This window comes from Fringilla coelebs (assembly GCF_963513975.1).
Source record: "Fringilla coelebs genome assembly, chromosome: 10".
Classification (NCBI taxonomy): Eukaryota; Metazoa; Chordata; class Aves; order Passeriformes; family Fringillidae; genus Fringilla; species Fringilla coelebs.
This window is the reverse complement of record NC_140036.1, coordinates 13,931,272-13,945,612: the sequence shown is the minus strand read 5'-3', so window position 1 is coordinate 13,945,612 and position 14,341 is coordinate 13,931,272. Positions and strand designations below refer to the sequence as shown.

Below are 14,341 nucleotides of genomic sequence, written 5' to 3'. Positions count from 1 at the left end.
GAATGGAGTCACTAAACCGTTCTGAGTTTTAGAGCATAAGGAAAACAGAAACAAACATTTGATTTTTTGTGTATGTTTTAGAAAAAAATATGGCACACTAATACTTAAAAAGCAAAGCTGAAAGGGAGCAGGGACATAGACAACAAAACGTAAGAGTAAAAGAAGGTCCCTAAATTCCACATATAACAACTGGAGGAAAAGAACTGTAAAGGGGGGGAATTAAATCCTATTATTTGGTAGAAGTTTTCTGAAAAATCAGTTTGCTAATCAAATAACACAATCCTTTTTATTTAAAGTTATTCATTTATAGTGTGCAATAGGTACATTTTCAGCCTTAGACTCTGAGCTGCATTTGGCAGCTAGAGTGCTAATAATTAACTGTTAAAATATCTTGCTCCTTCAGCTCAGCAGCTCCCTTAAAATGTCTTGTGGCAGAAGCCAATGTGCTGTTTGACCAGGAAATCAGTTGTCTTGGAGACATCTTCACATGCTACAGCAGCTCAGTCAGTCACTTTGAGTGACGCCACCCAGCAATCTGCACATTACCTTCAAACACAAAATGAGGATATCAAAGCCACTGAAAGAGAAATCATCACCTGCAAGAAACATGCTGTTCTTCTCTCATGCACTGTCAGCTGAAGGAAGAGCTGTAGCAAGATGAGAGTTCTGATCCCAAAATGCTACCTGCCTGCATAATTAGGTCACTAAAAGGCTAATGGTGCTCCTGGTTCATACAACCATTTATAGGAAAATTATACTCCATGCTGGTCTTGCAGAATCAGTTTCAGGTCAAACCTGCAGCCACCACTTCCAAATCAGAAGGTTACTATAGATCAGACAAAGAGGAAATCCAGAAGTGTGACCACTAGCTATAACTAAATCTCTCAGATCAGAAAAAGAGCTACAACTGTAAAACCATTCTGAAGTACCAGGCACCAATTTACAAAGACTACAAAACAGTTATTCCCAAGGTAAACCACTAATCCCACGTTATATGACCTGATTAAATAAGATGCTTATCTTCTAGTCACCCAAATGGAATGATAAAATGGTGCTATTCTTGGAAAGAAAATGTGGAACCAGCCCTGCCCAGCTTGAAGATGCAGACAGGGATGCATCGAACTCCCTCTCACCAGCTCTGTACACATATGCAAAATGCCAAGGCAGAAAAGGAGTCAGGTGCCTGACAGGTTGGATTCATGCCAGTGCATGTTTGGGATTCAGGATTACAAGTAATAGGGCATAATGTCTTTAATTGCCTTCAAAACACCTCTCACATGGCCACGGGCTTCTGTTGAGCTTTCTCCTGCCCCAAAAGACAGGTTGGTGGCCTAGCAAGTGCTGGATCTAGTGCACCAAAACCACCAAGCATCCTCAATTTTCTTCAGCACATGGTGTGATGATCCAACACAGTCAAAACTAACAGAGACTTATTCCCCTCCTGAGCCTTGAGGACCACTGGAGATGGTGAGCCCTGAAGACCTTATGGAAGCACAGAAAGATGCACTTAATGTTGCACATCTTTGCTAACCCAATGACTTCTGAAACCACAAATCTATTAACCCTGGGTCTGCATATTTGCAGCACAAAATACCAAGATAAGTTTCCAGCACATCTTTTTCATAGTATCACATACGACTTGGGAGTGGTCCAGTTCCTGTGCAAACAGAGCTACATGCAAATGCTTAAAACCTTCAGGAAGAAAGACACAGGCCCTGTATAGAACATTCCTGCCAACAGCTCCAGTTAAGGGTAAAAAGAAAAGCTTTGTCCCAGCCGTAATAAAAGGTTCCCCTGGGCAGCAAGAAGAGTAGTTTTGCTCACAGAACATGTGCATCTCAGCTGAATTAGTTAATGTGTGTTGAACACACTGAAAATTGTGAAGTGGTATATAAATGCTAAGGATTGTTATTTATTATTGTCTCGGTGCACAACAGCGGAAACCAGTGCCATTTACAGACACGAATTAAAAACAACAGGAGGTCTATCAACATGCTGGGGGTCTGGGGATTTTCTTCATTTGTCTCCCTCACTCCTGTTTCCCTCAGACAGAAATCTCTTCCACAGGACTCCTACAGTCCTCGCCAAGCAGCGCTGGCCTTGGCCCAGTGAAGCCTGCCACACTGGAACAGCTCTGCTGGGAGGGGGTCAGACCTCCACACAGAATAAAACAAAGGCAGATACACATTTTAAGGTAAAGAAAGAGTCACTTAAAAGAAGTTGAGAACAGACACAGAACAATAGAGTGATTCATACATATACAAGCAACGTCTTACAAGACTGGTCTCAGCAGAAGAGCAGATTTTTAAACACCAATTTCTTTACCTGAATTTTTAAGAAGCAGTTTAGATAAAAAGATGATTCCAGATTTTTAGGGTGAAGGAGTGAGAGGGTTTGTCTATTTTCTAAAGAAACTCATGAGTGCCCTAGTCATAGCCAGCATTTAGGTTTAAGAGGATGAAAATAATTTTTTAAACTTTGATTTTCCAGACTAACTTGTAATTTAACTCTGCAGCTCCGATAGTGCGAAAATAGTTTTGCTAAGTGCTTATATGGCACATACGAATCTCTCCCCAAGACAATTAAAATGTCTGCACAGAAACAGTCTTTGATGTTACAAGCCTGTGTCAAAGGGGTTATTTTCACTCTAACATTGTTGCCTTAACTGTAAATTTTGCACATCCACAGACATTCACGCGATATTAAGAAAAAATGCAAGTTCAGGGTCAAACTTTTACAGACAACTTATTACATAATGCAAGCCTCTGAGAGATGCTCAATCAAATTGTAATGGTTCCTTTTTCTCAATAATGCACTTAGATGTGCATTACAGCTTGCTCATTGGAAAAAAACATGGGCATTTAATTCAGCTTGTCAGAGACATGCTGTGCTGGCAGAGAGACCTGCATTCCTCTTATTTTCCTCAAGTTACTGATTGCTTAGCACATGGTTGTCCTACTGTCTACGAAATACAGATATTTCAGCAACTCAAGTTTTAAGCCCCTTATTTCAAGGGGCCAATATCAATACCTGATCTGCCATTCAGCACATTGTATTGCAAGTGTAAAAGATGAATTTCAGAGGCCCTAAAGTGCTGTTACAGTGACATTCCCTTCTCTATTTGCAGAGCTGCACATTTTTTGTTTAATACCATTAAACCAAAAGTTTATTTTAAACAGCCATTCACAGTCCATGCCAGAAGAGAAGGAAGCTTTGCTTGTTGTATCTCAAGGACTAATTACTGCAGAACAGTTTCTCAGCTATCCCTGCATACAGATTTGCATCCACACCCAGGATCCAGAATCACATAGAGTGAAGAGGGGTGGGTTTCACAGAATCTGCTGAGTTGGAAGGGACCACAAGGATCATCAAGTCCAGCTCCTGTCCCTGCCCAGCACCATCCCCAAGAGTCCCACCTTGTGCCTGAGAGCATTGCCCAAATTCTTCTTGAGCTCTGCCAGGCTGGTGCTGTGCCCCTTCCCTGGGGAGCCTGCTCCAGCCCAGCCACCCTCTGGGGGCAGAACCTTTCCCAACATCCAACCTAAACCTCTCCTGACACAGCTTCAGGCCATCCCTCAGGTCCTGTCCCTGCTCAGCACAGGGAGCAGATCAGTGCCTGCCCCTGCTCTTCCCCCAGGAGGAAGCTGTGGCTGCAGAATTCTCCCTCAGCCTCCTCCAGGTGCCCTCAGCTGCTCCTCACACGCTTTCCCCTCCAGCTCCTTCACCATTCACAGCCCTCCTCTGGATGCTCTCTAATGGTTCAGTGTCTTTCCTTCATTGTGGTGCCCAAAGCTGCCCCAGCACTCGGGGTGAGGCTGCCCCAGAGCAGAGCAGAGCAGGACAATCCCCTCCCCTGCCTGGCTGGCCGTGCTGTACCTGGTGGTAAGGTAATTAGGTTGTAACCTTGTCATAAAAGAAAATCAGATTCAACAAGCAAGACTTTCCTCTCATGAAGCTGTGCTGGCTGTGATCAATGATTGTGTTGCCTTCAAAGTGTTTTTCAATACCTCCCAGAATAATCTTCTCCATAACTTCACAAAGCACCAAAGTGAGACTGACAGTCCTGTAGTTGCTGGGGTCCTTTTTCTTCCCCTTCTCAAAATGTTTGCCAGCTTCCAGACAGCTGGGACTTCTCTGGATTCCCAAGACCACTCAAAAGTCATTAAGAGAGGTTTTGTGATAACATAACAGGTCTTTAAAAATTCTTGGATGAATCCTATCAGGCCACACAGACTTGTAAGGGTCCAACTGGAGCAGCAGATCCCACACAATTTCATGGTTGACTGGGAGTTGATCACAGTCTCAGTCATGGTCCTCCAGCTCAGGGCACTGAGACCCCCTTGGTCCATCATTCCCCCTTCCAAACCAGTGCAAAGCTCTGTCAAGGAGCACCTCTGGATGGACAGAACCATGCCTTGCTCTGATGGCTGGCAAAGGAAGAGGTGCTTTTAGAAGGAAACAAGGGCATTTCCTTGCTGCTCACAGGACACCCCTTATTTCTGAAGCAGACAAATGTTAGCTCATTTGTTTGCCCTCAACTCCAGATTCCTCAGTGTGCCAGACAATCCTGAACAATCGTGCTCAAGAGTGGCAATGTACAAAAAAAGTTTACATGAATTGGTCACAAAGTACCTACAAGAGCTTGCAAGATCATGCAAAATGCCCTCTAGAAGAGGTCCCTGTTGCACTGAGCTAGGGACAGAGATTAGAGTTATCAGCTTTGACACTCAGCAGGAATGTGTCACAAAGGATTAAATCATTATTTCATGAAGTGTCAGCAAACGCAGCTTTCCTGCTGTTCTACCACTAACTTACACATTAATTAGTAAGGTACAAAACAAACACAAAATATCTCCAAGCACGTGCCTGTGGATGGGACACAGCCAGAGCTACCAGCACAGGATTCATTTCCAAAAGGAGTCACCCAAAGCATCACAAAGACATAGCTCTTCGGACTATTAAAATGCAAAGAGTAGAAATGCTGAAGGGAAACACGCAGAAGCTAATTGCAATGTTTGTCTCAGCATTTTTGATAGATGTTTAATGCTACTCCTTCACAACCTCAGAACCTGATTTTGTAAACCGGGTCAAATATGCACCACTGAATAAAAACACTCATCCTTGAGAGAGGGTTGTGGAGCAGTGCCAAAAGATCCCACAAACAGGAACAGGAGAGTTGAGACAAGACATTTTAGAACAAAAAAAAACCACACTGCCTAGCAGATTATGCAGTAAAGCAAGAACTGACTTTGTTACTTCCAGATTCAACTGAAAGTGTTTTCTCGCTGCTCAGTAGTTCTGAACCAAATCATTTCTGAACTCTCAGTCCATCAGTGAGTAGAAGGTCTGTATGGTCTGACTGCAATCCATATAAAGAAGCTTTTGGCAGATCAGTGACATCCCACACATAAACCTCTACTTTTCTCCTAAATTATGACAAGTTTGTCATGGGACAGGGAAAAAAATAAAATAAATTCACTGCTAATGGCTATCCAAGCAGGATTTCATGTCTTGTATTTTCCCTTGCCTTCTGTCCCAAACTGCTGCCTTCTATTGAGTGACATTGCCTGACTCTGCCAAATTACATCACTATGCACACTACAGAAAGGATGCATTATTTAAACTAATTTGTCCCAGTTTTGCTTTGGGGTCCATTCAGTACAAAACAAGATTACTTGCTAGAACTGGGTTAGGTTGTAATCTCTCTCATAGAGGTTGAATTCTACTTGAACTCAAAGCCACTAGATCGACACCAAATGACAGTCAACTATTTGCCTTCATTATTGAAATACTCTTCATGGCAAGACTCTCAGAGCCAGACTTCCCTTTACATGGGAGAGTTGCATGATTAAACCATCCTGCCATGAAGAACTGCAGCACCACAATGTTCCACTCTTGCAGTACCACCCCACCTGTCACAGACTGCTGAAGCACAGGAGACGAGGAAGGCTTCTCATAGTACCAAGGCCTACTACATATGATTATATGCAGAAACTTGCATAGATCTGTATAAATTTGGGGGCAGTTCAGAACAGAGGTCTAGGGTGTCCTCACTCTGACTCAGTGTTTCACCCACAGAATGATTTTCTTAGGTTGAAATAGATGCCACCCACCTCCTGTTCTACCAGCTGAAGCCACCCAATGCTGTGAAAATGTCTGCCCACAGCCCTAAACATGAGTGGGTGGCAGTAGCTACCACTGCTGTGTCAAAGACATGGATATTATGAACCTTAGAGCAACCAATCACCCCCACTCAATGGTATTTGTGCTTTTGACACCAGCATGCTCATAACAAAGTACGTTAACAAACCTTCTAATTAAATGCTTTAAATTAGGTTAAAATCAGACTGTCTGACAGTTGAAACAATGCATTAATAAGATTGTTGTGTCTTTCTTAGCATCCAGTGTTTATTAAAAGCTCGAAAGTCAAGTATGTTGGGGAGCAGGGAATCTATCTTCTTCAAACTGAACGGTTCCTATACAACCACACAGTCACTGAAATAATGCTTTGAAAGAACTGCAGAAATTTTATCTACTGTACAAGTACCTGATTTAGAGACCTGCCAGTTTGGTTGAAGTACTAAGGCCCAGATTAATCCACTCAGTCCAGGACAATTGCTATTTACAGTAAAAGGGAACGCAACAGAATGGTAGAAATGAAAGCAAACAGTGGAGTTCTCTTAATGAAACATAGCAAAATCCATAGCTGCATCTGTCAATTGGAACATCAGCTGCTGCTGAAAGATTTATTTTGAATGTATCATAAGCTACCTTCCAGTTCCATTAGAAAAAAAAAAAACCAAAAAGAAGCCAACAACAACAAAAAAATCAACCCCCCCCCCCCAAAAAAAAACCCAAAAAAACCACCGAGAAAAGCCAACTGCCATATTTTTGTTACTTAGACAGTAAGAGAGGTTTGTGCTAACAGAAGTCATAAAACTTCACTGGATATAAAATCCATAGTTAAGATGGAGACCCTATGAAATATGGTTGTGAGTTCCAATAAAGCTACAGTTCAGCTCCTGAACTCACACCACTCTACGAGTCATCAGGACAAGACTCAGACCAATAACTCGAGCCATGCAGCTAGAGGTCATTTTTCAGCTCTCTCACCCTTGCTCCCATGCAGGCTCACTGCTCTTTTCCCAGTAAAGGACATTCTGTGAATTCAGCCTCCAAAGCTGCTTTCTGCTTAGCTCCCATGATAGATCTTCTGCTTTTCCAAGGGGAAAAAAAAATCCAGATACTCCCCTTTGCTTCCCCAGAGCTCCACCTATTCTACTGCTTGTTTCATACCCCAAAGACAAGCAAATTAAAGAGTCTAAATGTAATGTATTATGAAGGGACTGTCACTCCCAAGGAATTTTCTCCTTGTTCAGAGGATAGCAGGCCAAGGTACCAATGGCCAGAAGTGTTGGTTTTCTTTTAGGACATGGAACTTACCACCCCAGCTGTTGCTAAGGGAAAACCCAGGAGATATGTCACCCTATATAATGCACTCAACTCTTAAGCCTCTCACAGCAAATGATCTACAGCTCTTGCTTCTCAAGTGAGCTTCATACATCAGCATCACCCAGACAAAGGTGATGGACTCCACGGCAGGTCATTTTTCTTAGACTCACAGAAACCTGACAGGTCTATTCCAGAGCCTCTACCTGCAGCTGCCACCACAGGGTTTCACACAGATATGCTTGGAAGTGCAATTTGCCATCCCAGTCACTGTTCACAGTGTCATGCTGAAGCAGCCCTTGCAACTCAAGACCCCTTGACTGGAGGTGAGAGGCAATCTTGGCCTTAGCCACATCTCTTCCTGGCACTTTCTCATCTAACCAATCCTGCAGAGTACAAACAGGTCTGACCTGGGCAGGAGAAGATTCCAGAGGTGTGCCTGGGAAAACCATCTTTGCAGCCAAAGGACTGGGACATGCCCCTAAAGGTGCACCTCTGTGCAAAAGTGCACATGTCAAGGCCCAAGAAAAAGTGCAAAAATTTCAGCTGTGCAGGAGGCAAAGCAGGAACCTGGCATTTGTGAAAGAAAAATTACAAACCCAACTGTCAAAAACCTGATCAGCTTGGAGATTCTCTTTGGGAAGTTCAGGCAGATTTTCACCCTCTGAGTTTCCTCTAGACTGGACATTGTGGATGGGCTACTCTGGGTCTCTGAGTACACATCCAACCTGCAGATTACCAAAGCTATAATAAAACATGTCCCCAGCCTTCCTGAGCAGCGTTGGAGTCATCTATAATTTAGCTTCACCTATAAAAGTAGCCAGCTGCTTAAAAGAAAGTTGAACAACTGGTTTCTAACTAGAATTGCCCCGAATATTTTAGCATTCACACAAAGTCACATAGGGGAAAAAAAGGAAAAGTCAAAACCTCAACAACTCCTGTATCCTGGTTACCATCCTCCACTGTAATTATAAAATTGCCCTTAAAACATAATTGCATAATTGGGCTTGGCAAGTATTCTCCCAAATCTTTTACAAATATTTCCACAGACTGAAAGAACAGGCGGTGGGCAGTCTGACAAGCCTGCCATGAGAATTTGTGCCCTCAGGACATGTTCCTAGCTATTACACTAAATACTTTGCATCACAGACTAATGTTTCAAAACAGTAGTCCAGCAAGTTAAATACCAGCATCTTAAAACAAATTGAGACAAAGATTTTCGACCTATTTTCACTGATGACACCCATATGGACCAACAATTCCTTTGAACAAAGAGAGGAGCCTACCAAACCTTTTTCAACTAATTCCCAGTGAGATTAAATTGGTTGATTTCTGACAGGTATAACCAAATAGAAGCTACCAATGCTCTGTAGGCTTACCTTACCAGTTTAGTACACTGTCCCCTAATTAGGAAAAACAAAACCACCAAGAAACACCCTCAGCCTCAAATGCAAATACAGAAACATGTGGTCTGCAGGGAGAGGAGACACAAGCGAGGGCAGAAATGAAATCTGTGATAGAGTAAGGTTGTTTTTAACAGCTGTGCATTATGCATTCAGCAGCACAGGGAATGCCAGCAGGGAGCCTTTATTAACATAGGCCTCAGAGTACAGTGAGCTCCTATCATGATTGGCTTCTCTTGAGAGAAGGCGCACACACACAAAAGACTTAACCCTAGAGAGATCACTCCAATCCTGTTGCTATTTCATCAGCTTGACACTACAACAGGAACCAGAGAATTTCCATGATGTATCCTAGACACATACCTAAACAGGTAGCACTTCAAACAATGCCTGAAATCTAATCTACAATAGATTTTATCAGCAAGTTATGGCAGGTAGGGAAGGGGAGAAATAAAATGCCACAGGAACCCACACAAGAGTCACAGCGCCAATGCTGTTCTGCAACACAGACCTCAGGTACAGGGGGAAACTGGAAAATTCTTTCCTTGTAGAAGCTGCTGACAAAGGCAAGCTATTGTGAGGACACCTGTGTTGTCAGCACAGCAATCTGCACCTCCAGAGCACATATTTTAGGGGCCCATGAGTCCAGGAAACAGCTGGAAGCCTCGCTACAGACGCAGGGGCTCAGCAGGGTAGCTCCCTCCATTTGGGAATCTGGTATTTGCAGCAGAAATAATTTGTTGATGCCAGCCCTGTTTCCACTCTGAGACTTGCCTCTGTCACAAACACTTGCCAGCACCAGCGCAGCAGCAGGCAGACACCAGAGAATTAGGAAATGATCTCAGAATAGGATCACCACCTCTCCTGTATCAGGTGCTGAGACAAGCTCTCTAGGGGTCTTGTCAACAGCTCTAAGTTGCAGCTGGCTGCAGATGCCCAAAGTATGGCCTGCCCTGGTGGGCACTTCCCACAGAAGTAACCACTGAAGTGACAAAAAGACACACTAGAGGCCTTAAAACCCCAAAAGGCCACTTCAGCACCAATTTAAACTAGTTCTTTCCCTGATTTGATTTCTCAGGATGGAGAATGGCATGAAATGTCCTAAGCATCTGTCTTCTGGCTTTGCTGAGAAGTCTCATAGTAGGAAACAGAAACAAAATACCAACCTAAAGAGCTTGAAAACTGCTCTAGATGACTGAACCCTGATGTGTACCTGGAGTGGAGAATATAGCTCTATACAGTCTGTACTTACTAATATATTTTTGTTCCTTTCTCTTGTTGCTATATAAAATTCTAGAGTCGGTATTCCAAACAACGTGAGCTGGTTTGAGGCAGCAACAGCACTAGAAATTTCAAGGAGTTATTTTATATGCAATGTTCTAGTTCCCAAGAGCATAATATATGGTTTTTTAAGCCTACCACATCTGTGCATTAAAGCACTTTTTATTTAGGTGCTGAACAGAAAGAGACAGGCAGTGTTTATTAAAGAATTTCCTGAAAGTACTTGTACTGCAAGAATAATACCCTCTAGGTCAGGTACCCTTAAATGGTTTTTAATAGGACTGCTATGCACCTCCCATCAATGGCAGCAAGTACTTTAAAAATCAAAATATCATTGACTGTAATACCATCATTTGATAAAAATACTCCTTTATCACTTTTTAAGCACAAAACCCCCCCAAAACTGAGTCATCAGAGGAATAAGGAGTTAGCTTCTTTCATGACTAGCAGGTAGAGACTTGGTCTCTCAGCCTCTCTTAGCCAGCCCTTTGCCCAGCACCGTCTTTTCTCCACTCTTTTTCCTACAGCCTTTCCCTCCTCTGAATCTCTCTCATACCTGAATCAAAGAGACAAGAATTTATCAGGCATAGCTCAGTGTGAGTACAGGAATTTACCAACAGAGGCACCAAAATACACCTGTTGTTTTGGTATAGGGTGTTGGCAAGACCATATGGTCTTGGTGACTGTGAAAGGGACTGTGAATGGCCAGGAACCACCCACAATCAGAAAACACTCACTTCCCCCACCAGAGAGGTAAGTCATTTGCAGTCCTCAATGCTTGGGGCACAAGATTTTGGACAAACACAGGACAAGTAGTGCCTCTCTCTAATTTTCTCACAGTCCAACTCTTTAGATCTCCCAGAGTTCAGTTACTTAACGCCAGGGCAAGACAACACAGATGAGAAAGAGTTAATGCAAATTAAAAGCAAAGTCTGACCTAGAGGGCAAGCCATGCAGAGTACAAACATCTGAGAATCTTCACAAGGTCTCCTCACCTATCATTCATCCACCAATTACACACCAGTGTAATTAAATCAGGGAAGCTATGTTTAATTTTCCTATCATCACCCGACGAGATAAGAGCAGTACGTATGGGAGAGATCAGGCACAGGGGAAAAAGCTATTTATTAATAAGTTAAATCCTTTTAGATTTAAAAGCCTGTCTTGCTAAGAAGGATCTGATCCACAAACACAACTTCTGGGTCTAATGCAGGCAAATCAGACATCCCATCTCCATTTCTGTCCTGGGCTCAGTCCTCAAGTCTCTTCTTTTATTTAGAAAAAAGACGAACTGAAAATTATCAGGTACAATTTAGACAGAAATAAGGTTTTTTGTTGAAACCAATGGTTTAGCCATACATTTAAAAGTGAAGAATGCTCATCTCCCAGTCATTATATTAACAAAGACAACCACATTAATTTACATTACTTCTAAACAGCCTAAGGCTCCCTGTTTCAGGAACAGCAAGGCATTAGGGTGTATTTGCAGAAATACAAGGCATGCTCCAGTTTATTCTTCTGTTTCTTTTCTATTGCTTTCTCCTACACGAGGCGGGAAGAAATTCTGTGATCCCTGTACCCTGCAAAGACTATTAATGCTTAAATAGGATCATACAAAGCTTTCTCTACTTGCTAGCCACAGCAGCTATTGCTTTTTTCTCTCCACTCTTCTTTGCTCCATCCCATCCAGCCATGTTTCCTCAGCCAGTTATTTAAAGCCCTGATTGAAAAATGTATCAGATCATAATACTGGATGACTTCCACCAGATCATGTTTTTAAGAAGAAAAATCCTACAGGCTTTGAGGCAACTGTGGCTTCACCACATCTTTTTTGTTGTTGTTTAACTGGGAAGGGGGAAATATTTATAACTGCAACTATAAATATACACGCTACTGACTTTTCAACTTGTTGTCCTTGTTCTCAGGCTAAATTTAGTCTGCTATATCCTGTCCAGCCCTCGGTGAAAAAGCAATACACATATAAAATCGTGCAAATCCCATACAGCGGGCAATTCTACTGATCCAGGTACCTTAGAAGATAACCAGTGGGACAGATAGATTCTCATGACAGTGTAGGTGTGTTCACGGCTCTAGAGGAAGTGGGCTACCATAGTGACAATCCTTTGAGACAGAAAATAATAATTATTGCAATAGGACAGCTCCGTGTTTCCGGATGAGAAAAGTGATGTAGGTTATTCAGAGTGTACATGCAGACCATACACTCGGTTTGTGCCAAGTATGCTTTAAGAGTGTATGTGCACCTCTGAGCTACAAAGAACCATTCCCTGGCCAAGGCAGCTGTTTACACAAAAATGTTTGAGAGAATGTTTAAGACAATGATTGAAACTTGGATGACTGATTTCAAGGTCTAATCTGCATGTTAAAGAGCATCCTTTTGTATCCTGAAGGCTCTTATTCGTCTGAGTGATTTCTTAGTTAACTCACGGTAAATATTTATCAGAAACTGACTACCTGGAGAATCAGAGCTGTTAGTCATTCTACAGTTACTCTTAAGAAGCCTTAGTCATGCCAGAGCCCAGGTGATTTCCGCAAGGGCCAACACATGCTTCACCCTTGCTTAAGGATTCCTGTCCGCGATTCAAAGTTTCACACAGATGAAGACTCCCCCGCCACAATCTGACTCCACTCGCTGCGAGTTTTGCAACCTAAGCAAGAAAGGCAGTTCGGGAGATGCTCCTGTACAAGCATCCGCCGGTCTAATATCCAAAATAGGCGGTCCAGAAAAAAAGAAATGAAAAATCTGTGCTTCCTATGTCTCGATAGTTGGGGGTAAAAACAATAAAGGGTCGGACTCGCCTGCAGCCCTGCTGGCTCGGCGTGTTTCTCGGGCACCGGCCAGCTCTGCGACCCAGCCTTTCCTCTGAGCTTATAAATACAGCACTGCCAAAGGCTAGTCGGATAGGACAGGAAAAATTAGTTTCCTGGGGGTGAGAGCCGCCCTGCGACCGGGGACCCCCCCAGCCCGGCGCGGGGAAAGGCTCCGCGGGTGCCGCACCGCCGGGAGCCCTGCCCGGGGGTCCCCGGCCGGCATCGCCCCCGCCCCGCCCCGCACGGTCCCTGCCCTACCCAGCATGGAGAAGATGAAGTCCTTGGCCGTGTGGATCTCCAGCGCTCGCTGGTCGTCGTACTCCCTCTGATCGTGCTTGGTGAATTCCTGGATGAGTTTATTTAATTCCTCCACCCTGGCTCCCGATCGGAAATCCAGCTCCGGGAAGGGAGGCTTGCTGGTGGTGCCGGCGGACCCTGCCTTGCTGGCGAGCGGCGCCGCCATCTTCATGCAAAAAAAAAAAAAAAAAAAAAAAAAAAAAAAAAAAAAAAAAAAAAAAAAAAAAAGGAAAGAAAGGGAGAGGAAAAAAAAAAAAGGAGGGGTTTGCTCTGTTGAAATGGAAGAATGCGAGCGGCGCAACGGCAAGCCCGGGCGCGGGGCTGGCCGCCGGCGCGGAGCCCGGAGCGGCGCCGGCCGCCGCGATCAACAAGCGGCCGCGCGGGCTCAGCCCCCGCCCGCGCCGCGCCCGCGGCACCGCGGAGCCGCCCGGGGAGCGCAGGAGCGCAGGAGCGCAGCGCGGCGGGGCTGCCCGCGCCGGCCCGGGCCGCGGGGGGGTGCTCCGCTGCCGGCGTCACGGCGGGCGGGTGCTGAGGCTGGAGCCAGACCGCTGGCTCGGGATAAAATTATCTTTTTTCTTCCTGTTTTTTTTTTTTTTCCCTTTCTTTTTAAATTTAAATTTATTTTAGACTCCAGCAAAAGCCTTGTCCTGAAAGTGGATTAATAACTGGCTGTGAACTCTGCTCTTCCCACATGTTCCCGAAGCATTCTGTGTTTATTCCTTTTTAGCTTCTTACGCTATCTTGAAGGTTGCTTTATATATACATATATGTATATATATAAGAAATTATTTTATGGTATGCCCTAGGAGAAATGATCAAGATAAAGTACAGTAACTCCTGCGCTTGAGACCAACTCTGCGTCGAAGCTCCTGGGAGCCACATAGACAAAGGCTAGGAGGAGAAATGGGATCTCGGAAGACTTGCCTGAGGTCAAGTAGCCTGGGGCAAGGAGCCCAGACCTCTCATCTTCATCCATTTCTCCCATCAACAAGACTACACCCTTTTCTTCTGTATGTAATTTTAATGCCTTCTAACTTTTCAACCTGCAGTGGTTTTCTCCCTTTAGCCTGATCTGTGCCTTG

General features: G+C 44.0%; 1 protein-coding gene across 1 annotated transcript in view; it reads right to left on the bottom strand.

The window, feature by feature from the left end:
• Positions 1-13,972, bottom strand: part of MB21D2 (Mab-21 domain containing 2) — a 58,431-nt gene extending 44,459 nt beyond the window's left edge. Inside the window, exon 1 of the mRNA XM_084212009.1 lies at positions 13,221-13,972. Coding sequence (XP_084068135.1) covers positions 13,221-13,431 — 211 coding nt within the window. The 5' untranslated portion in view covers positions 13,432-13,972. The remainder of the gene's footprint in view (positions 1-13,220) is intronic.
• Between the last annotated feature and the right edge of the window lie 369 nt (positions 13,973-14,341).